General features: G+C 36.0%; 1 protein-coding gene across 25 annotated transcripts in view; it reads right to left on the reverse strand.

The window, feature by feature from the left end:
* The window catches only part of KMT2C (lysine methyltransferase 2C), a 303,762-nt gene that overhangs the window by 103,758 nt on the left and 173,950 nt on the right, over positions 1-26,054 (reverse strand). For 22 of the 25 annotated variants that reach the window (XM_063726211.1, XM_063726208.1, XM_063726207.1 and 19 more), the window contains 7 exons: positions 24,630-24,744; positions 14,037-14,206; positions 13,434-13,585; positions 12,364-12,477; positions 11,391-11,468; positions 9,427-10,145; positions 225-344 (listed from right to left, as the gene is read on the reverse strand). In XM_063726211.1, the coding sequence (XP_063582281.1) occupies positions 225-344; positions 9,427-10,145; positions 11,391-11,468; positions 12,364-12,477; positions 13,434-13,585; positions 14,037-14,206; positions 24,630-24,744 (1,468 nt within the window). The remainder of the gene's footprint in view (positions 1-224; positions 345-9,426; positions 10,146-11,390; positions 11,469-12,363; positions 12,478-13,433; positions 13,586-14,036; positions 14,207-24,629; positions 24,745-26,054) is intronic. The other 3 variants (XM_063726218.1, XM_063726219.1, XM_063726217.1) reach the window with 1 other exon arrangement.

The following is a 26,054-nucleotide window of genomic DNA, read 5'->3' on the forward strand; positions in this document are numbered from 1 at the left end:
AAACAGTAGTAATCACAACAAAAGGAATTAACCATAAAAAGAGGTATTAAAAATGTATACTTGATTTTTAAATGCAAGCATATTATTTCTTTACATTAAAATTTTTAGATTTAAAAAGTGTTTCTGGAAGCTCAATCTAGAAAAGAAATTTAATTCTTAACATCCAGTAGGGCAAAACAAATCAGACAGAAATGATATATGAATGTAAATGCAATTTTATTTACCACTTTGATGCTCCAAATGGCACTGCCAGGAAGCTGCCTGGGTTTAAAAATTTCCCGACCTTCTGAAATGTCTGGGGACCAGGAAGGTGGGCTCACTGTATTATGGGTACTCCAAGCCCCCTAGGATATGGCAGTTGAGAAAATAGATGTGTAAAACTCAGCAACATAAAAGGTCAAAGCCAGCAACTAAGGAATTTTAGAATAGCAAAAACAAATGCAAACGTATGGAAATTTAGGACAAACTGCTTCAAGGAAGGCAAAATAAGCTAATCACTAACAGTGATTTAAACATTTAAGTATAACTTAAATAACTTAAATGTTTGCTGCTACAATTTACATTAAATATTTTATTCTGCCTGAGACATCACTACAATGAAACATTAAAAATTAAGGTTTATATGACATCAACATTGACTCATGAACTGCAATTACTGCACCAAAAAGTAAATAAAAGTCAATCACACTTTAAGAATTAACACTAGAAGAAAGTATTGGGGGAGTATTTTTCTTCTAACAACTATCACTCTACTTAAAAGGAGAAATGGATAACCATAAGGAATTCTATATTCTATAGCTATAAACAACCAAAACCAGTAGGCCAAAGAATGCAATGAGAAACATAAGCAATCGATAAATGCATAAACTTTAAACTGTAGAGAGCTGGTAACATTAAAATGCAAATACCATTATAATGTTAGCATTTAATCACTCTTTCTTCAGTGACCATTAGTTGTCGGTTTGGTTTTGGTTTTTACTTAGGGAAATGAATACTTTATGGAAATTACATCCAATGGACAAAAGTGAAGAAACGTTAAAGCAAATTGTCCTAAATTTGCAAATTAAAATGCCTAAAGTACCTGATAAATTATATAGAAAGTAGTATCTTATTAAAATCTATATAAAACTAAAGCATTTTACGTCCAAACAACCACATTCAGCAATACCCTGAACTAATCTGATGAAGATGCTAAACAGCACAAAGAAAAATGTTTACTCCACAAAGATAACATTTTAAAGAAAAACACGAGACAAATGTCAAACAATAAAAGAATATATTTTGAATTAGGTAATTCAATGGTGCATGCTATAATTTTACCAATTAAGTAACCAAAACTTAAGACAAGGTACATAATACTTACCAGGTTTCTAGAATATCATCAAATTAACAAGTAGTACCTCATTAATCACATAAAAATACCACCAGGAATTAAAATAACCAGAAATAAGAATGTGACTACTCTTGGGGTAAGAGATAGGTAATGGAACAACAGTATTTTGAGAAAAGCCACACAAGCAATAGACTGGTTTCATTTTTAAGTCACAAACTCAACCCACACACATTGAAGTCCAGCAATCCAACTCATTCTCTCCAGCAAACACTTTATTTTTTTCCCTCCAGGATTACCCTTAGGTGTTCTTTCTTACCCATCAAATCTCTGACCTAGCTCAGGTAATCACTATGCTGATTTCACTGAGCAGCAACCACTGCAGGTCAATTACCTCACTTTCATAATTTCAAATCAACTTGAATCTGTACCTATGTCTTCTTCCCTACTGTTAGTAGGGAAGTGTTGTCAAAAGCCATTTCTCTTTTCTCATTTTACTCATGCTCCTAACATCTCTGGCATACTGTTCTGCTGGATTTGGCAGCAGCCCACCTGTGGATATTTCAATGACTTCCTCGCTAATCTTTCTTCATCTCCTGTACGTGTTCTTCCTCTATTTGACTTCCAAAGCCCTGGAGTTTCCCAGGGCTTGAGCCTAGATCCTAAATGGTATTATCTACAATGAGGGCATCTTGGAAGTTGATGCTTCCCACATTCTTATTTCTAGTTTTAATCAGAGATCTCCAAATTAGCAGGATTTTCAACTTCCTTCTTAGCATTTCCGTTTCTCACACAAAACCCCTCTTAAGTTTGCCATATTTAAAATTTCTCCCTTAACCGGTTTCATCCCAGTCTTCCCCATCCTTATAAATGGCATCCAGTCCCTTGTCACTCTCCTCTGCTCCTTCAGTCCTCTCCCCCAACACTTCGTCAAGGCAAATCATCAGCAAATTCAAGACTTTTTATCTTCAAGTTTTGTCTCCGATCCTTCTACTTCTTGTCACTTCCACCACTAGCAGCTCAGTCGTGGCTACCACCATCTCTCACCTAACCTGCTACAAGAGTCTCCTGCTGGTTATGCTTCTCCCACCCTGCATCTACTCAAGCCTTTCCCCACAGCAGCCAGAGGAACTTTTCAAAAGTACAAATGTGATCAAGCAAGTCACTATTCTATTTCAAACCTTCAGTTGCTTCTCAGAGCGCTTAAAAGACAAACCTTTCCCAGTGCCTTTCTCCAACTCATCTTGTGGCACTTGTCTCCCTGCTGCTATGCTCCAGCTATTCTGGCTTCCTTGCTGTCCTTCAAACATGCCAAGCTCTTTATTAATCAGAGCCCAACTGACTCAGAACACTTCACTATACCATTCCAGCCCTTTAATAAATGTCTGGCATTTTCTTTCTTTCTTTTTTTTTGAGATGGAGTCTTGCTCTGTCACCCAGGCTACAGTGCGGTGGTGCGATCTCGGCTCACTGCAACCTCTACCTCCCAGGGTCAAGCGATTCTCCTGCCTCAAGCCTCCTGAGTAGCTGGGATTACAGGCATGCGCCACCAGGTCCGGCTAATTTTTGTATTTTAGGAGCAATACCATGTTGGTCAGGCTGGTCTCAAACACCTGACCTTGTGATCCACCAGCCTTGGCATCCCAAAGTGCTGGGATTACAGATGTGAGCCACCATGGCCAGCCATGTCTGGCATGTTCTAGCCCTTCAGGTATGGCCTTACATATTTTCTCATCAGGGTATCTTTCCTTAGAGCTCCCAGTGAACCATCATCTCTCTTACCACACCATTAGTGCCTCTCATTGCATCACCACCTGGGATGTTTTATTGTTTGTAATTTTATTTAGTGGCAGGCAGTGTGGGCAAGATACACCTAAATTACTTCTCAGTATTTCCATTGGTTTTTCTCTGAGATTTGGCTAACATATATCTTAAATTCCTTTTAGTCGATAGTTTAATATTATGTTGGCAGTAGACAGTTCTCAAAAATATGAGACAGAAAGTCATACTCTAAGATAAAAATAACGTTGAATAATTTTATTTCAGAAATAAGAATTTTCTGGTAATTATGTATTATTCATCATAATTTAAAAGTTAGCTTTGATGCCAAAATTTTATCTCACTTCAAAAACAGAACAGACTTTGTATAATTTTATAGTTCTGAAGAAAAATTATCATTATACTTAGATATTCTGACAAATTATCTAGTATATTCCTCAGACCTTAAAACTAAAATATAGCTATAATTATCAAAGTTTAAATTATCCTTCAGATCTTAGCTTTGATCAAGAACTTACACAAACCATTCAGAAAAGGTTAGCTGCCCCTGTAATGTATGGGCTCTTCTCCTACAATCCAGTTGCAGCACTTTTTACACTGCAATTAAAGATCATGCCCCTTTCTGTTCACTGCTATGTTAAGCACCCTGTTCAGCACTTATTGAACTTTTTTCTGCTGAGCATCTATTACCTTTTTTTGCAAATGTGTATGAATTCATCAATAAACAATGAACTATGATATGAAACACACTAATGCCTCCACCAGTAATAACCCAGAATCTTGAATTTCTTCACTTAAAAAAAGTTACTAAAAATGACTAAAAAATCTATATAATGCCTCCTTAATCTACAAACAGAATTAAAAGCAAAACAGTTCCTAATGTAATCATTATTAAGTTGTAAATAGAATCAACTTGCTATCGAATACTACAGAAAGTAAAAAAAAAAAAGCTCCCTGGCAGGGACTGAATTTGAACCCAAGAAAAATAATTTAACCCAAAAATAGTTTAATATTAGCATTAAGTTTCTTTCTGCTTTGAGGCCAATTTCTCAGGTAAACTGCCCAAGCTAGTAAGTTATACAAGGACTGTGGGATGGGGAAATGAGAACAATAATGACAGGTGGAGGATAGGCTATTTAGAAGGAACTTTCTATTAAAAGTCAAATTCTATTGCTGGTTGTTAAATATGATCAAAGTCACTCTTATAGCCCAAGAGTACTATCAGTTTTAAAAGCAGCCAGAGAAGGTTTGGTGTCTCACTGGCAAACTTTATACCTCCAAATCCTAAATCAACCCCGGCCCCACACTCTTCCAACATACTATGTAAAACCAAGGTTGCTTATAAACAGTAAGTCTAATTTAGGAAAAGTGAAAGCAATGAAGAGAGAGAGCAGAAAGGAAGACAACTGGTAAAAGAAACTAAAGAGTTTACAGTTTGTCTTTTTGGTAAATATGATCACTTGTATACACTGGAGCTACAGCAGCAAACACTTCACTATTTAGGGAATTCTTAAAAGAAGTCTCATATATAAAATTGAGTTCAATATCAAATAGAACAAGAAATTAGACCTAATCCTGTTCTGATAACTACAGAAACAGCTATTATCAGCTTTAGCCTTCAATAATTTCACAATACAAATTAGGTGGCGCTAGCAACAGTAATGTCTCCAAAAATACCACAACAAGCACAAGTGAACTAAAAGGAAAGTCTGGTACTTCTAATCTGCTGTGTTGGTAGCTTGGTGCTCCAAAGGGGTAGGTATTTTTTTAGGTTGAACTCTATGGTTCTCTGGCTACTTTTAAAACTTTTAAAACGGAAAGTACTCTTCTTATAATATAAAGTAAACTTCTTATAATTTGTCCAAGAGATATCAAAATATAGTACCTATGTTTTCATTTATGAAATTTTCTTGAAATATTTACTGCAGGCTGGGTGCGGTGGCTCACCCCTGTAATCCCAGCACTTTGGGAGGACAAGGCGGGTGGATCACCTGAGGTCAGGAGTTTGAGACCAGCCTAACCAATATGGCAAAACACCGTCTCTACTAAAAATATAAAAAAAATTAGCCAGGTGTGTTGACGTGCGCCTGTAGTCCCCACTACTCAGGAGGCTGAGACAAGAGAACTGCTTGAGCCAGGGAGGCAGAGGCTGCAGTGAGCGAGGTCGTGCCACAACTCCAGCCTGGGCGACAAAGCAAGACTCAATCTCAAACAAATAAATAAACAAAAATAAAATAAAGAAATATCTACAGCAAATAATACGTTTCATAAAATGCTTAATAAAAACTTTCAATACCACCATGAAAGCAACTAGAACATGAGGGTGTCTGAACTAGATCATAGTAGTGTGATTACATTAAATATCTCTCTATAAGATGTGATGATACATACAGGGTAAATAATACAAGAAGACCTAAGATTATTATCTCAGAATTTCCTAATTAGAATGGGAATACAACTGTACAATGAGAGAAATGGACTTAAGACAGAAATAAAAACAAATGTTATGATTTAATATGACAAATTTAAAATTTCCACTTTATTTTCCACCATTTTTAAAGAGCATTCCTTATAGTATTAAGTTTAATGCATTTTTAAAAATCAATAAGACAAGTAGCACATTTCTCTAGTTCAGGACTCCGCTTTCAGGGTTACAGTCAAAGATGATCCTAGAAGTGCATTTTAATTGGTCTAGGGTAGGGCCATTAGCTTGATGTTCTAAAATCTATCGAGTTGATTACAATACGTGGCAGTGTCAATAACCACCTTCTTAAACCCAGGTCGCAAAGTACATATACCTATAAAAATGCTGAAAAATGGGCCAGGCACTGTGGGGCTCCCACCTGTAATCCCAGCACTCTGGGAGACCCGAGATGGGAGGATCACTTGAGGCCAGGAGTTCGTAACCAGCCTGGTCTACATAGCAAGACCCCCATCTCTATAAAAAAAAATAAAAAATATTTTTAAATGCTGAAAAATGAAATACTAAATTATTTATGAATATATAACTTCAATAAAAGATGAGAAAATACAACTAGGTCATTAGGACAATTTGTATGAAAGAACATCCAATTTGCTGTCTGTTACTTCTCCTACCTTATCATGTCTAATTTTTCCTCATCTTTGTGAAATCCTGCATCTACAATAGGCAAGAAAACAAAAAACAAAAGGAATCTTATTCTATTCACAGCCATCAGAAAAATATGTTACTATTCCTGTAGTCAGTTAGGTTCTAAATCATACATTTGAGATATATTTGAAACATGTCATAAAGAAAATAAGCATCATATTTCTCACTAAATAGCACCTGAAATATTCCATATGAAAGGAAAAATACAAAAAACTAAACTTTAATTACTAACCTCCTTAAAGGAAAATAATTCTATATGATTTGATATTTGATAATGGATGTCCAATACCTGAGATATAAATTCCATTTTCTGTGTCCTAACATCTCACCTTCAAAAAATCTCCAATATTGGGTTATTTGGATTATATATTTAAAACTGAATATACTTGAAAATGTGAATGATTTGTTGCTACAACAAATGGTTTAGCAATTATCTGCATTAAAATGTGTTCCATGAACAACAGAAAAAGAGTATTTCTACTTCAGTCCTTAAAAATTGTGAAAGCACAGCCAGTCTTAGTTTGTCGATCTTGAATTCTTTTGGTATTTTAATTTCACCAATAATTCTGAAACTGCTGTTTTTGTATTTCTCAAAATGTTTTGTCTTGCATCGTCCAATAAGGCAGCCACCATCATGTGACCACTGAGCACTTCTAATGTAGCTAGCCAGAATTGATGTTTTAAGTATAAAGCATCTTGTTCACTTTTATACTAAATGCTGAAATATTGTTTTGAATATACCAGGTTAAATAAAATAGATTAAAATTTATTTCACCTGTTTTTGTTTTTTAAAGTGTAACTACTAGAAATTTAAAATTATACATATGGTCTGCATCATATTTATATTAGACAGCACTGGCTTACTGTTCTACTGGTTGGCTAGCTTGTACCTCCAGATAACATCTGATAATCCAATCACTAGTTATCACAAACTAGATCTTTCAGATGTTTCCTATTAAAATGTTCGTTTAATTTTGAAGTGAATTCCTAGAAAAGCTCATATAATACTATTATAGAAAATCATTAAAATCAACTTAATAATTTGCCCACCATGAAACAGAACTTAAGGTATATCCACATTTCTTTGGTTAGTATTTACTGTACTGGTAAAGACCAAAGAATTGGTAATGTTCAACAAAATATGAAAATGCCAGTGACGTTAACAAAAAATAGCTGGAAACCAAAGAATCTTGCTTACATCACAATCACAGCCAGGAAAATGCAGCTTATTTTACAGCCAGTCCCCAATGTGAAGAATATGTAGAAGAAACAGTAAATAAAAATAGAAGTATAATACAGAAATGCCTAATATCAAAGAAATTCATGTAACAGAATACTGAACTTCAGTATTTCTAATATACGGATATATACATTCCTGCTAACTATAGAATATTTCCTGCAAGTTATGGTCCCAGTGCCTCACCAATGGAAGATCTATCTTGTACTATTCAATTCATACTCTCCCTAATAACAGCACTATATTAGCAGGTTCATCATCAAGTGAAGGCTGTTTGCTACATAACTAAAACCAAGATTGGAAAACTAAAAAGCTGGAGGGAGGGAAAACACATCCTACAAAATGCTTACAAGATTAGCAGCAAATGATGAAGTAGAAACAAGAAGGGCAGAAAAATAGAAAGATTATCATCGGATTAGGGAATTCAAAGACAGCTCAGCAAAATACTAGGACATGGCTCATATAAGATGGAATAAGCCTGGAAATACACCCCCCTCCCCAATATTTCGGAACATAAAGTCTACAGAAAAAGAGTCCTAATGTATTGAATCTGGTTTCTCAATTGAAACAAAAGTCTTCAAGGAAGGAGAGATACGTAAAATTTAACAGGAATACATATGAAGCAGTATCTTTAAAGAATGTAAATGTATCAACCAAAAGTAAATTTGAGATTCAAATTTCCATTGCTAAAGTCTTCAGCGTCAGAACGACATAATTATTATATAACTATTCAAAACAAAACAAAAAAAACTTACTGGAAAGGAGAACAACTGGTTTGAGAAGAAAAACTTTTCATGGTAGAGCAGAAATAACTGTCAAGGAAAATACTTAGAAAAAGGCATACATAAAGAGTGGCCTAGTTTTACTGCACACGTCTTTGCCATGCAGAAACAGCTAAATCCCATCTGACAACTACTTTCCCTTTTGTGTACCTTGTCTTTAGAGAATAAAATATACCTGGGTTTGATATAGAGGAGACTAATTTTCACTTTAAAAAATGATTTTCTTAAAAGCCTGGCCTTACAGTTTAAAAATTATACGACTAAAATCAAGATATTATTCCTATAAAAAGCCAAACTTTAATCTATTTAAATCGTGAAACTTAAAACTTAACTTGAAGCAATTTCAATCATGAAACTTAAAACTCTAAATTACTATTGTGAATTAACACTTCTCCACTATTTGTTATCTTGCAATTTTAAAAAACACTTCAGAAAGTAGCAATTTTGTAAAACAATAAATAATTCGTACCTATAGTATCTTCATTTTGCCATGCAGTTTTACTTAAATCTCACTTAAAAAGAAATGGAACTCATTCTTAAAGGGTAGAATGTACATGACATAAAGCAGACACAGGAAGATTTATCTTTACTTACTGAAAATCAACAGTACAATTCTAAGATTTTTTTCCATGAAACTATTGGAATAAGTCCTACTTGAAAAAAGAAATCCCACAAGAGTTAGCAATTAATAAAAACATCAAAATGAGAAATTCCCCAGCATGGAAAATTCCTGTCATAAATGTTGATGTTTATGCAGTTAAAAATATATACAATGAATAATATCAATAAATAAATATATTAGAAGGAAATAATAGATGTTAGTTACTGAATACCCAAAACTATACTGTATTTTGGGCTCTATATTTACTGTGGCACAGAACTAAAAGAATTTTTAAAGTTCTTTCTATTAGAAACTATTATCAATAGGTTGCATCTTTATGGCCCAACTGAGTTGAAATTCCAAATAAGATCACTTCAAATTTAATAAATGGCATTCTTCATTAACAGCATCTAAAAAATAATGGCTGAAACACATAATCAACATTACACTGAAGTTCTATCTGAAGACAGAAAAAGTTGCCATCCACACCAAAGCTACACATATACCTTCTGATTTTATAGAATTGTTCCAATATCTTTTCTGTCAATATCATTAAAATCACCCTACCTGTTTGGACCGAGGTCTACCAGGAGAAAATTTTCTCTTAGTAATAGCTGGTTTACCCATGCCAATTTTTGGAGTGACTGAGATGTAAGTTGTTGGCATGATGTTTCCAGCAGAGGAACTAAGAGCTGAAGGGTAATTATGCAGCATGTCATGCGAAGGCAAGTCTGAAGAAGGTGTTGGGGAGGAAGACACATCTGCCTTGCTTATGTCTGCTGATGATGAAAATGACGACTCTGTCTCAGATGATAACTTTATAGATTTGCCTCCTTGGTATGAAACATCTTTCACACAACGCTCAATTGTAGGAGTCATTTCAGAGTCCATCAATCCACTAGAAAGTTCAGAATTTTCTTTCTGTTCCTTTTCTCCTTGTAGCCTTTCTATAACCAACTGTTCCTCAGGACATAATGAAGTACTTTCCTCATTTGGGGACACTAAGGTTTCCAGTGGAAGAGTGACAGATTCAATGACTAATTTTGGAGGCCTTGATTCTTCTTTGGATACCACTGTTTTAGGTTCCTCTAACAACTGCAGTTGCTCTTGCTGCACAATGATCTGGTGCGTAACGACTTCAATGTTTTCTGTCACTTCCATTTTATCTTCAATTTGATCTTCGCCACAAATATGCTTCACTTCAGAAGACATTTTCATCTCTTCACTATCAACTTCATTAGAAATCTGTTTTTCCAATTCAGTATTCACTGTATGTTGGGATGATACTACAAAATTCAGAACATTTGTTATGGTAATGTACAAACAAATTTTAAATTTTCTAACTATAGATATATAAAACATTTGGCTACACTAGAACTTAAATCAGAAGGTATTCATCAAAGCAGACAATTATTAAGTGAATGAAAGCCAAAGTACACAAGGATTTATGGATTAGAATCAGCCACATACCAGAAAACCTAACAAAAACATTATGTTTTACAACTTAAGTACTTCCAAATGGATTGAAAATTACACAGGAAAAGTTCTCATACTCATTTTTTAGTTAAGAAAATGAGGATCAATCATGTTATGTGAGGTACCTAAGTTAAAAAGACTGATCTAGAATGTGTAGGCATTTTCTAATAGTAGATACCCAGATGTAACAAAGTTACTATAGACTCAAAAGCACAGACAGAAAAGATTTACTAACCACCAACATTTATTTTGCTTAACCATACCTGCCAACCTACCCAAAATATTCTTTGGATATAATCCTTGTTCTTCATCATTGTCTATAAATTAAAAGACTAATCTCAGGAAATCTATGAACTTAGATATCAGAAACATAGTCACTGGTAAATTTTAAATCAGGATACCAGTATGTTAAACCTTTAACTCAATCTCATCAAGGTAATTTTTAAGTTATAGTAAAAAGACACTGCTAGCCTCATTTACCAATCAGTGACTAAAATTTATCTATGGTTTTTTTCTTTTTTTTTTTTTGGGAAACAGGGTCTCACTCTGTGACCCAAACTGGAGTGCAGTAGCACAAACATGGCTCACTGCAGCCTCAACCTCCTGGGCTAAAGTGGTCCTCCCACCTCAGCCTCCCAAGCTGCTGGGACTGCAGGCATGTGTCACCATGCCCAGATACTTTTTTTATTTTTGTAGAGACAGGGTCTCACTATATTGCCCAGGCCTATATATGTTCTGATATCAAACTGAAATCTCATCTTCTTTCCCACTTTATTGAAAGACTACAGGTAAGGATAAAAGAAAACTACCAAATAACAGATCTGATAGTACAAAATATTTTTAATCATGACCTCCCCGCTCCAAAAAAAAAAAACAAAACCTTTCAAGAGAAACCAACCTCCTTTAGATCCATTGTCAATTCTTTTCCAGAATCTCTTAACTAAAAGATTTAGTTACTGTAATGTATATACATACAGCAATTGCAAAAATGTCTTTGGGATAAAGACATTATCTTATAACTCAATCAAATTAGACAATATGAACATACTGCTTACCAGCAACGAGAAGACTATCTGCGTCAAGACTTTCTGAGGGATGACTCTTCTGTTGCTCTTCAGTGTGGACTTGAACCGCTGTAACACATTTATAAAATCTCTAAGGAGTCAAAATTTCTGTAACATTGTTCCCTCAACAGTAATTTGAGTGAAGAGTTTTATTCTACTAAATGTCAATTTCCAATATAAGCATGAAACATTGTACCACTTATTAGTAAGTTATGAAGACAAAATTAGAAGTCTTTGTACTATGGTAAAAATTTTTTAATTGTCTTTTTCTCTTTTTCTTTAACAACTAGACCTCACGAGAAAGATTATAGAAAATAATTTTTATGAGAGTTATTATATGTAAACTTAGTAAATTTCAAAACATCTCAGTGGCTTTTTATGTATACATTATAATTTTTATGTATACTATGTAATTGAACATACAACTTCACATACAACACCAAAGACTTTCAGATGAGCCTCTGATTAAATGTAATATGTAATTTTCCCCCAACATGGTTTCTTATTAATTCCAGATCAGCAAGTACAGTAATAGCTCTTATCAATATGTACTACAAAAAGCCTAATTGATATATCATGGAAATAAGTGAAATAACCCTCAACAGGACTGCTGAGATGATCCAATACAGTAAATTTTTCATTATCTCAGCATGAAACATCTCATCATCAGCCATAGCTCTACTTAGCAACTACAACTAAAGAAATAAAAACACGAATTGCTTTTTAATGAAAAATCACTTGGTCCCTTAACCAAGTAAGTACTTATGATTAAGTCTAGATGGCAGCTGAACTACAAATACACGCATGTCCTTTCTCCTATTAATTTGTCTAAGATTATTTCACTAAAAAACTCTTCCTAAGTGACTGCATCTTGGCTTTTACTGAAGTTTTAGTCAATATTCACATATTTATTGTATATACACATTTTCTTCAAAAACAGAGTATATCCATTAAACATTCTTACCATCTGGAACAATTCCAGGAGTGGACTCCTGACCGTTGACATCTTTATTAACTGCCTGCTCTGAGAATACCATTTGATCTTCAGGGCCTTCAACTTCCATTTCATTGTTATAATCTTAACAAAAAATTATTAATTCTTTAGCTCAGAATGAGTTTTTTTCTTTGTTCATTAAGTCAACAATTATGATTTCGTATGAGTAAGGGCAAATCATCACCAAAAATGCTTTAAGTTTTTCTTCAGATTTTTCTCTTTCGAACCACATGTATATTTACATTTTTAAAAAACATGAAAATTATAATGCATCAAAAGGTGGGCCAACTGTGGTAGTTCATGCCTGTAATCCTAACACTTTGGGAGGCCAAGATGGAAGGAATGCTTGAAGCCAGGAGTTCAAGACCAACCAGGCGAACATAGTGAGAATCCATCTCTAAAACAATTTTTTTTAAAAAGGTAACTGGCACATTATTTTAAAAGGATATTTCAAAACTAAAAACTGATGACATCCTGGAAATGAAAGGTTAGTAATTAAGATGCTTAGTTATCCTTGAAAGAGAAGTTTTACAAAAGCTGCCACTCATAATGATGAAAATGAAAAACAATCTGGCAAGCAGTTCTATTTCCTTTACCCCTAAGACTCATGTTTATAACAGTAGGATACTACTAAAAATATTCCATACCTGAACAAAATCTTGGGCTGAAAAGGTGATAATTAACTTAAGAAGGACATTACAAAACTACAACATGCTTAGAGAAAAATAACCCACATTATAAAGAACAAACTAAGCAAACCCAAAGACTGGGGAACTTCCACTGTCGGCCTGAAGAACACAAGTGAAGGAAAGCACACTAGACCCGGAATTCAAATACTAAAAAAAACTATCTTAAGTTAGATTAGATTTTAGCCATCAGATTCAGAGATGACCAAGTTAACAAATACATTTAAAGGCTGAGAAACTGAGAACAAGATGGAATCTGGAATACAGGATCCTCTCTTCCTGATTAAAGCAATATATTGGTGATACATTGTCACAACATTACAAAAACAAAATAAAAATCATTCTCAAATTTACCTGTAGTGAGCTCAGCTATCTCCACTTCCTCACCTGGCTGTAAAGGATCCATCTCAGCTCCCAGGTGTTTACAATACATGCAGATATACTCTTCTTTGAGCTGAGTATCCAGTTCATGATCTGTCGGTTTGTCACACTCTAGGTGAACCCACCTGCAGTGACAAGTATACTTAAATAAAAATTTCTAACATCAAGTTATTGTCTAGGTAAAGAGAAGGCATTGCTGAAAAGCTGGATATGAAAACGGTCAAGTACGAGAGGAGAGAGGTTAGAGGGGTTGCTAACTGACAAAGGTTTTTTAAAGCACATTTGTGGATGTCACTAGAGATGCTGCCGTATTTTTACTTGACATTTTTAAGCTATTTTCTCTTTACTTTTCCCTATTAGTGCTCATTTCTGATGTGGTCTGGTCTTATCTTTTGCCCATTTACTTCCTTATGCCTTTGAGACTCAAAAACATCATTTAATTCCATCTGTAACAGCAATCAGTACTGATGGAATTGCTAGAGTGATAAAAACTTAGAAGCTGTAAGATGGTAGAGCAAATGACCACATGAATAAAACAATCGACAAAACAACTGAATAGAATAACTATCTTCTTACCTTTTGCACATATTACAATGAAGCATGTCTTTCTGCAATTCTGGATGATAGCACTTCCCACAGAAGGGACATAAGTTATCCTGCTGTTGGTAACAACTGTCACATATCAGGCAATTGTGGTGCCACTGAGAACTAGACCGTGTGCCACACTCTATACATATTCTGCAATTCTAAACACCAGGAAAAATAAAAACAAAAACAGTTTGTTATGGATTTGTAATTGTAGTTCTGATGTAAACCTTTAAAAAGTCATGAATCATTTGTGGATTATACATTAAGCTTTTATTTTCATGACACTAATTTAGGGTATACTCTTTTTTTTTTTTTTTTTGAGATGGACTCTTACTCTGTTGCTCAGGCTGGAGTGAAGTGGCACAATCTTGGCTCACTGCAACCTCTGCCTCCTGGGTTCAAGTGATTCTCTCCTGCCTCAGCCTCCTGAGTAGCTGGGACTACAGGTGTGCACCACCACACCCAGCTAATTTTTGTGTTTACTAAAAACACAGGGTTTCACCATGTTGGCCAGGCTCATCTTCAACTCCTGACCTCAAGTGATCTGCCTGCCTCAGCCTCCCAAAGTGCTAGGATTACAGGTGTGAGCCACTGTGCCTGGCCGTATGGTATACACCTTTTAAAAAGCTGTTTTCAATGTCTGACATGGCCTCACAAAATCTGCACTAAAATCTCCAGGAAAATGTAAGTAAGGGAATGGGGATATCCAGGAAAACATATAGGTGGAAGAGATAAAACCAAAAAGACAGCAACCCAAAATTCAAAAAAAGAAACATTCTAGGATCAGAAAGTAATTTTTGTGGAGTAAGTCTACTCAACCTATTACACTGCAGAAAGCAAAATGGTGTTGCTACAGTATTCCACTTGCTTCTTGGTAGCTTAAGAACTAAAAACTAAAACTAAAGAACTCTAAAACAATAGCATGGCCAGCCTGGTGTGATGGTTGATGCCAGTAATCCCAGCACTTTGGGAGGCCAAGATGGGAGGATCGCATGAAGCCAGGGATTTGAGACCAACCTGGGCAAGAAGGCAAAACACCTTTTTCTCTACTACCAAAAAAAAAAAAAAATTTAATTAGGCATGGTGGCGCGCACCTGTAGTCCCTGCTACTTGGGAAGCTGAGGCAGGAGGACTGCTTGAGCCTAGGAGTTTGAGGCTGCAGGGAGCTCACGCCACTACACTCAAGCCTGGGCAACAATGTGAGACTGCCATGGTGCGTGGGGAAACACAGAGCACGGTCAACTCCATGTGACTTGGTATCTGAAAATGTGAAAATAAATTGCTCCACATCAAAAGTGCAATGATGGCCCTTCATGTTTTTAGAATAGAGAGAGTGTCCTACCCTTACCAAATCAGAAATGTTTATGAAGTAAAAGGCCAACCAGAGGCCAGCCAAAACTACTTCTGTGCCTGTGAGCTAGTCAGCTTTAAAACCCTGGGTATCCCTGGGTATAAGGTTAATACATTGTGGGGCTCTCATTACCCACCCCAAATTTTGAATCTAAAACATCAATAAAAAGGAACTTTATCTTTCTGTGCTACCAGGTTGATATGAAAGGGATGCTCACTTAAAAAGAGAAACTACCAGGAACCATAGATCAGCTAGTCTTAAAGATTAAAATGAATGCACTTAACAATACTGATGCAAAAATCCTAAATAGCTGGGCATGGTGGCACAGAACTGTGGTGTCATCTACTTGAGAGGCTGAGGCAGAAGGATCTCTTGAGCCTAGGACGTAGAATTCAGCCTGGGCAACACACAGAGACCCCATCTTTTGAAATACATATACATATATTTTTTAAAAGAATGTATTATCCTTTATCGAATGAGAAGGAGAAAAGAAAAACAATCCTAAATAAAATACTATCAAACAGACTCTAATACCACATTAAGAAAATAATAACTATGCCCAGGTGGAGTTTATACAAGAAATTCGAAGATATTTAATATTAGAAAAATCCATTAATAAAGTTTAACAAATTAAAAGGTCTGAGGAGAAAAAATTATTTCAATGCAACAGATGCTTAAAGAAAGAAGTCTTTGGGAAGAATCAAAACCCATTACTAATAACTCTTGAGAAAGTAAAAATGGATGGATATTTCTCTAATGTGACCAACATAAATACTTCAATTCTAAAGGCAACATCTTATTTTATGGGAGAGCCCGAGAGGCATTCCCACTAAGGACAGGAAAAAGCAAGGGTGCCTACTATCTCCACTACTATTTTAACACGGTTCTGGAGCCAATGCAAACATGGAAACAAATGAAAACAGAGACATAAGACCAGGAAAAGAAGAAACAAATCTCTTAATTTGTAAACAGAGTTGGAACATCCTAGAAAATTGTTCAAAAATTCAATAAAAGAATTCAACAAAGTACTAGGATATAAAATTAGCACGCAAAAGGCAATAGAATTCACACACACAAATAACGAGTTAAAGGATAGTAAGAAAACCCCATTTATAACAGCAGAAAAATAAATATTCAAGAATAAGCTTAAATGTTCAAAATCAGTATGAAGAAAATTATAAAACACTCCTAAAAGGCACAAAACTAGACTTTAACAAACTTGTAAAGACATCCCTTGTTCTTGGTTAAGATGTCTTAAAATCAAGATGTCAATCAACTCTCACTAAAATAAATAAATAAATATGTGTGTGTGTGTGTATGTGTATGTGTATGTATATGTATATGTATATGTATATGTATATGTATATGTATATGTATATGTATATGTATATGTATATGTATATATATCTGTATATGTTTTGGAGACAGGGTCTTGCTCTGTAGCCCAGGATGGAATACAGTGGCATGATCATGGCTCACTGCAGCCTCGACCTCCTGGGCTCAAGTGATCCTCTCATCTCAGCCTTCTGAGTAGCTGGGACTACAGGCGTGTGCCACTACACCTGGCAAATTTTTTTGTATTTGTAGAGAGGCAGTTTCACCATATTGCCCAGGCTTGTCTCGAACTCCTGAGCTCAAGCAATACCCCTGGCCTTGGCCTCCCAAAGTGCTGGGATTACAGGTGTGAGCCACCGCACCCAGACACTCAATAAATTAAATGTGATTCCAATAAAAATTCCAATGAGGTTTTTATTGGGACTACATATGGTGATCCTAAAGTTTATACAGAAAAACAAATACACAAGTACAGCTAAGAAACCTGTGAAATGGATAAGTTCTGAAGGGGGCCCAACATTACCAGATACTACAAAGGCTCTATAAAACAGTGTCATATTGGTGAATGAATAGACTGATCAGTGGAATGGAAAAGAGGTTCCTGATGTAAGTTCAATGAAATCTAACATTCTAGTCTGGAATCTCAAGTCACTAGGGCAAAGACAGTCTTTTTAATGAATGGTTTTTAGAAAACTGAATAGCCAGTGGGAAAAAGATACATCATACACAAACATCAACTCCAAATAGATCAGAGATTTAAATGTAAAAAATAAAACAATGCAAGCCATACATGGTGGCTCACAACTGCAATCCCAGCACTTTGGGAGGCCGAGGCAGGCAGATCAATTGAGGCCAGGAGTTCAACACCATCCTGGCCAACATGGCAAAACCCTATCTCTACTAAAAATACAAAAATTAGCTGGGCATGGTGGCGCATGCCTGTAATCCCAGCTACTTGGAGGGGCTAAGACATGAGAATCACTTGAACCCGGGAGGGGGAGGTTGCAATGACCCAAGATTGAGCCACTGCACTCCAGCCTGAGCGACAGAGCGAAACTCTATCTCAAAAATAAAATAAAATAAATAAAACATAAAAACTGCAAATCCTAGCAGAAAATATGAACTCCTCTATACCCTCAGTGTAGGGAAAGGCTTTCTGAATATGACTCAAAAATCCAGAAGCAAAAGAAGATTAATAAATCTAACTCCATAAAAAAGAAACTTGCATGGCAAAAAAAAATAATAAAAACAAAGTCAAAAGACACATAATACAGCCTGGACAACATAGTGAGACCCTGTCTCTACAAAAGTAAAAAATTAGCTGGGCTTGGTGGTACACATAACTCCTAGCTAACTCGGGAGGCTGAGGCAGGAAGACTGCTTGAGTGCAGGTCCAGGCTACAGTGAGCTATGACCATACCACTGTACTATGGCTGGGTGACAGGGTGAGACACTGTCTCACACAAATAAGCAAAAAAAACCCAAGAACAAATAAGCTAGCAGAAAGTATCTGCATCATGTAACACAGATAAAAGCTTACATCCCTAACTTATAAATAACTCTTAAATTTAGGGAAAAATGCCAAAATCTTCAATAACAGGCAAAACACATGAACAGACAATTCACGAGAAGAAATTAAAACTGACCCTTAAACACATGAAAAAATGATCAACTTCACTCTTAGGATAAACAAAAATTAAAACTACATTGATACACCACTTTTCACCCAGAAGACAAACATTCAAAAGCTGAACAAGTCATCCTGTTAGCAAAGACATAGGAAAAGTTCTCTCACACATCTCTGGTGGCAATGCAAAGTACCATAAGCCCCAAGAAAGGGAATTTGACAGTATCTAACAAAGCTACATATGTGTACACTCCTGAGGCAATAATCCTACTTCTACGAATTTACCCTACAGATTTGTCCCTGAGAATTCAAAAACACACATGCACAAAGCTAGGGAGTGTAAAATCATTATAATGCAAAATATCGTGAACTACTGAAATACCAAAGCACAGGCCATTGGTTGAGTAACCCACAGCACAGATACACAATGGAGTGCTATGCAGCTGTTTAAAAGGAGAATGAGATCTCTTGAACTTGCCTAACTAGCCTGGAAGTGATTTCCAGATTTTATTACACAAAAAAAGCACCATGCAAAAGAACGTATACAACATGCTACCTTCACTGAAAGTAAGAGCAATGTATCTTCTTATTCTTAGACGAAAAATAACAGGAGGTTTAAAACTGAAAACAATGAAGAGTAGTTACTTCCAAGAGGCTGGGGGAAATGGGGTATAAGTAATAAACAAGAGGCAGTGACAATTCTGAGTAAAACTTCATATAGTTTTGAGTTTTGAAAGTATACTAATATCTTCTATATTTAAAAAATTAAATCACTAAGAAAAGAAAGGGGAATAAAATCTCTTACTGAGAGCAAACTGAAGCAGATTTGCTTTTTAGATTGAGCAACTGAATAAATGTGCTGATGTTGCTACAACCCAGAATTTTTATTGTAGAAGAACAGACATGTAAGAATGAGAAGGCAAAGAACTCAGTGGAGAAGGATAAGAACTGGAGGTACTGGTATGAATTCATTATTTCTAAGTTATGTATATGTATATGAATATTTATGTGTATATACGTAAGTGTAGGGGTGTTCAATCTTTGGCTTCCCTGGACCACATTGAAAGAAGAATTGTCTTGGGCCACACACAAGATACACTAACACTAACGATAGCTGATGAGCTACACACACACACACACACACACACACACACACACACACACAGACACACACAAAAATACCTCATAATGTTTTAAGAAATTTTATGAATTTCTGTTGGGCCACATTCAAAGCCATCCTGGACCACACGTAGCCTGTGGGCCATGGGTTGGACAAACTTCTGTAAGTGTATGCACATGCATGTATTTCCTGACACCACCTGCTGAAAGGGTGAAGAAGCAAACACCCTCCAGTAGCAATGAGCACACCCGGCACCCATTCCCCAGTAAAGGAATCTGGGTTACTTATTTAACAATGGACTTATTCCAGGACTGGGGCACGGGAGGTATAAGATGAGCTTGTAAAATCTTGTTACACCAAAAAGTATGAAGTGTTCAAATAAGTGGTGAGGGCAGAACACCAGCGCCAGCTTGAAGGAGCAACTGACAGCAAGTATGGGATTATTTGAGCCAAAAAATAATTAGGTAATGAGTTGTAAATGATTGAAGATAATAGGAGCTCATGAGTCAATATTAATAATAAGTAAGTTTAACATGTCAAAGAAGTGTTCTTGCTTACAAAAGAAAGCACAGAGCTAACTGGTAAATGTGGTGGGAGTGCTAGAGCTGGAAATGCATCATTTGCAACCAAAAGAAAGCAGGTTAAAATGGCATCATCAGACAGTAAGTTTGTTGTTGTTGTTGTTGCTGTTGTTGTTGTTGTTTTGTGAGACAGAGTCTATCTCTGTCACCCAGGCTGGAGTATAGTAGCATGAGTTCGGCTCACTGCAACCTCTGCCTCCCGGGTTCAAGCGATTCTCCTGTCTCAGCATCCTGAGTAGCTGGGATTACATGGCACCCGCTACCATGTCTAGCTAATTTTTGTATTTTTAGTACAGACAGGGTTTCACCATGTTGGCCAGGCCGATCTCGAACTCCTGACCTCAACTGATCCACCCACTTCAGCCTCCCAAAGTGCTGAGATTACAGGTGTGAGCCACCACACCCGGCCTAGGGAGTAAGTTTTAAAATCTAGAAGGAAATTCTGAGGAAAAGCAAGATATCTGCATGGTCTTAAAGTGTCCTCACATACTGCTTTATTAGATACAAAGGAGGAGGGAAAAGAAATTGGGCAACAGCCTGACCAGGTGATTCCCATGAGGGAAACTGGAATAATGTGTGCTTCCAGCTGTGATACCCTGAGGATGGATCAGCACTTTGCAGTATTCTGGCCAATAATGCATGGCTCTCATCTAATTATAAGGGGATATCAAAGACAAAATGGGGAAATTTCTGTTTGAAAAAAGAAAAAAACAAGTATATCGAGAAGAACTCTATTCTTCAAAAATACCAATGACAAAAACTAAATCCTAGAACCTACTTGGAGGAAGGGGTAGGTTATGAAGGACATAAGATCAAATGACATAACTGGAATAGGCTAGTACAATAGATAAACATACTACATTGATGTAAGTTTAGGAAGTTGATAGCAGGATTGTGATTTTTTAAGAATATTCCTATTATTAAGAAATACATACTGAAATGGTGGTAAAAAGGCACAACATATGTAATTAACCCTCAAATAGTAGGGGGTTAGGGGGAACAGAGACACAAACACAGACACACACACATACACACAGAAAGCGAGAGAGGGCATGCCCAATGATAATGAAATGCTAACAACTGATAAATCTAAGTAAATGGGATATGGGCATTATTTTTATTTTTTCCAAGTTTTAGAGTTTGAACTTATTTTCAAGTAAAAACTTTCTAAAAACGCATAACATACCAACAAACAGACATTCTTGAGATAAAAATGGAAAAAGAAACCTAACTGACAATGACTGGTTTACAATAAAGATCCTAAAAAGATCACCCCCACTCCAGCTCACCAGGGAGCAGCCCCAAACTAGATTGACAGCCCCGTGGGGGCACACTGATTTGCCCCAACATCTCCAGCCTTCACTACAGTGATGTTCACACACAGTAAACATTCAAATGTTAAATGCAAACAAATGAGCAAATTATGACTCAAGACTACAGAGAGAACTACAGAAGAATTTAACAGCAGAGAAAGACGATCATTCTTCAAATGGTTCAAAGGACAAACCTTTCAATCCACGAAAAACTCTATGGTAACTGTTTCTGTACTTACTTTGTGTTAGGCATTGTGCTGGGCACTTTATAGATACCACTTCATTAAACCCAACATCCCTGTGAGGTAAGTACCGTTAACCTTCTATACACGGACTTAGGGAAGTTAAATAGGTAGCCAAAGATCATCAATTTAGTAATTGAAAAAACTGCAATTTGACTCCACAGCATAAGCTTTTAACCACCACACTATAGTGCCTTCATAGAACAGAATAAAAAGATTAAGTATCCAATAGTATTCCCAGAAATTATGTAATTATGTCACTCTCAAAAGAGAATAGCAGATTACAAAGAGCAAATTAGAAAGAAGCACACCAAAGGGGAGACAGAACAAGCTGAGAAAGACACCCAGAATTCTCTACCAGTTCTCAAGATAATGAAAACCATAATAAAGAAGATTAAGAGCAAGAGACAAAAATTATCGAGTAGTTACTAGATATTACTAGAGAGTGTAAAGAAGGTAACTTTTTAAGTAAATATATTTTTTTAAAAAGGTGCTGGGGCGGTGGGGGAATGGGGACTCACACACCTCCCAAAGCTTTCAGGAAGAAAAAAAGGATTATGATTAAATTTTTTAAAGTTAAGATTTTTCTTGTGACAGCATAAACTGAAAAAACTGAAGAAAATGTTTTCAGAGTATAAGAAAGAAAAATTTGTAATATGAAACATTATACTGTGCCAAGTTCTTATAGCCTGAAGGGAACAGTCTCTTTCAGACATGTAGGGTTTCAGAAAATTTATAATTATTTTTAAAGGAACATAACCAAGACTCCGAAAGACTGAGGGTAAAGTTGGAATTAACAGAGGAAATATATTTTTGCAAGAAAATTGTGACAAGGTGTATAATCTAGGTTAATCAAATCAAACAGAGAAAAGGGGAATAAAAACTTCATTTTCAGTGGGGAATGGGAGAAAATTTGTATCTTTAACATTTACAATCATTTACATTCACAAAATGAGATTCTGAATTATAAATCATTGCAGGAAGTAAAAGAAGAGAAAAATAGAAAGAAATTATAAGAACAATTTTGCCTCAAAACAGCCAAGCATTTCAATTACAACCATCAATCCAAACAGTTAGCTCTATTAAGCTTTTCAAAAGATACATTTTTATAACACAAAAGAATCCAAAATAAAAAAATGTGAAAAGATAACCATTCAACTGTTAAACTAACACCCTACGTGGCCATAGTGTTAGCCAAAGCAAAATACCTGCCCTTCCTAATCCCTCAACAAAAAACACATTACATAGAATAAAGAACAATTTTATACTGGTAAAAAGCACAATATATTAACACTGGCCTGACCTACTTGCTAAATAACAGCCACAAGGTATTTGTTTAAAAATATGATAAATTGAGAGGAACAATTAATAGTGGTCAATTGTAACAACTTGTTGAATCAACAATTAAAAAAATAAGGTAAAAGGACTTCATCTAACTAAATGAAATTAATAAACACAAATGCTACACCTTTAAAAAGTCACTACTTCAAGTATCAAAACATTTATTTTTAAAAACCTACCTTAGTTAAATTCTCTGATTAAATGAAATGAAAGCATAAATTAACATACTTCAGCACAACTTAAAAAAAGATAAAGTTATTCGGTAAGGTATATACATACATAAAGTTACAAATACAATAAATTTGGCTTCAGCCAAAGCTATAGCCTAAGGTAAACTTATAGTCTTAAATGTCCTTTTTCCTTAGGAAAGTAAAGAAAATGAATTACAAATTCAACTTCATATTAAAAGTAAAAAGGCAAGTAGAGGAACTGAGTGAAGATAAGAGTGTAAATATACAAATCAGTCAAACAGCAGAGTTTTTCCTTTCCAACGATAAGTCATTCAGCAAGAGAAGGAATCTGAACTACCTGAGGAAGCAGGTCAGACTTCATCACAATTCTTCAGCCCTCAGGCCCCACTTCCCAGGTAGCCACAGCTGAGCATAGTTACCCAGCAGCTCTTTTTTCCCCCAGGAGAGAAAGCCCCTCCCCTCAACCCCCACCACTCAGGCAGATGCCCAATAGAACTTGCTGAAGACCACAATAGAACCTGGTAACGCTGCTTGCAGTTCTAGGTGCCAAACCTCACTGGCGAGGACAGGGTGCAGGTACAGAATCTCTCTGCGTCTGCTCCCACTTCCTCCCCCCACCGGGGACCTGGGGTTCTGGCCACATCACCCTCCTTTCCCAGGCCCTCCACCTCCTCACTAGAAAAAGCAGTTCCAAGAAGGGCAATGACAATGCTGTGCCTTCCACTTCCGCACATGGGCCATCACGCCCTCTCCAGCTCCAGGAAAAACCCGCTCCAGGCCCATGCAGCACCTGAAGGTCATCTCCATCCCTCAATCTCGTGACACCAGCAGCCCAGGAAGACTAAGCTTAAAAGCTAAACCGCACCTTGGATTCCAAGGGCTATCTCCACTACCCCACTGCCCCCAACCCAGCTCTGAACACCTCACCCTGAAGGGGCAGAAGCCAAGTGAGGTAGGAAGTTAGTTAATGAGTTCATCGGCATTTTTTATAATAGCTCAAAATTTTAAACAACCTAAACGGTTCACCAACAGGTGATTCAATAAACAAATTGTGGTATCTCCAGCACTCAGTAATAAAAAAGAATCACTACTGATCTGTGCAGCAATATGGATGAATTTCAAAATAATTACACTGAGTTAAAGAAGCCAGACCAAAAACGAGTATACACTATATGAAGCTTTTATTAAAAATTCTAGGAAGTGAATACTAATCTATAGTGAAAAAGCAGACTAGGAAGATAGAGGGTTTGGGTTTGAACAGCCACAAAGCAAGCCAAGAGGCAGCAGGAAACTTTTGACAGTGATGACTATGTTCATTATCTTGAAGAGTGCACAGTTTATTGTATGTCAGTTATATGTCAATAAAGCTGTTTTTTTAAAAGCTGATAGTAATGTATAGATTTGAATAGGCATCCGATTTGTGTGTTCTCCACATAAAACATACAGAGGATTTAAAAATATATATAAATAAACAACTTACTTTGCATTTCCAGCCATTGGTTGGTACTGATTTCATAACTGGTTGAAGACAAAAAGTATGATACCCTTTGTCACACGTATCACACACTAGCATCTTGCTATCTTCTCCCGATTGTCTAAAAAATAAGATAGCATTAATGATGCCTTATCTTTAAACTTATGTTTTGTAACATAAGTAACATAAATAATCAGTCCTGGGAACTGCACAGTTCATAAATACCTCAGTTATCTGTTTTGTCTCTGCAGATAATAATGGAGGTAACCCTGCCATAAGGATTACCTCCTAAATGGTGATCTTTACTCAATGATCACCTATGGTTAACTTGCTCTAGCCATTTTAGGATTCCTGCAAAGGAGGAAGGGTTAAGGTAAGATGAATAGCCTCTGATCTTTACTTTTAAAATATAATTTTTTAGAGGAAGGCGCTATAACAGCTAGGTGCTACTGTGTGGAAAGGAACAAATCTTGGCACAGCGAATTGAAGAGACACTGTCATATAACGTAAAGAGGATCAAATTTGGCATCAGATCTCTATTTGTATTCAGGCTGCTGTTTTCTAGCTGTGTCACTAAACAACTTAGACTAAAGCTCTCTGAGTTTCAGGTATAAAATGGGAATAATAAAGATTACTGTTGAGAATTAAATGTAATGCAGGTTCAAGTGCTTAGAATGTCTATTAAGCAATTAAATGCTGAATAATTATTTCAAAATACGAACCTTGTCATAATTATTAAGAATTACAGTTGAAAACCTAAAACCTTTCTCTAAACACTCTTCTGCCCCCAAAGATTGGGCCCCTGTCCTACAGCGTATCTCTGTTGAGATTTTTGACTATAATCACTTTCAGATACTATGATTTTAAATTCAAGAGGAGGGGAAAAGAAAAAACGGGGAAAACAAGAGCTGAGAGAGGAATCTCTGAATGAAATCTGGGGGATAAATAGAAGTCAACAGGAAGATGGGTCAGTTGGCCTCCAATTATTATTCAGTTCAACCTCTCCATAAAAAGTCACATGTTTTATCTCTTCAGCTACATGGAAAGATCTTGGAGGACAAGTACTCTTCCTTCAAGTTCTTTTAATCCTTCCCAAGAAACTGAATGCAGATACAAGGTATCGAATAAATGTTTACTGAATATTTTATCTAATTTTTACCAAAATATGAAGGTACATAGTCCTATTTATGTCACATAACTCTAAGATATTGACGCTTATTTCTTATCAAACTAAATAATAAAAACAGACTGATCATGGCAGTTGGGCATAATTCTTGCTGGTTACAACAAAAATTCTCAGCCTATAAATGAAGATGCTGGTAACATCCCCAAATTATCATGCTCATTAGAATCATGGGGGTGCAAGCGAAAATCACAGAAAAGACTGGAGAAATGACCAAGAGATGAAATACAATAGGAAAAGATAACCCC

This window comes from Pongo abelii, chromosome 6 (genome assembly GCF_028885655.2).
Source record: "Pongo abelii isolate AG06213 chromosome 6, NHGRI_mPonAbe1-v2.0_pri, whole genome shotgun sequence".
In the NCBI taxonomy this organism is placed as follows: Eukaryota; Metazoa; Chordata; class Mammalia; order Primates; family Hominidae; genus Pongo; species Pongo abelii.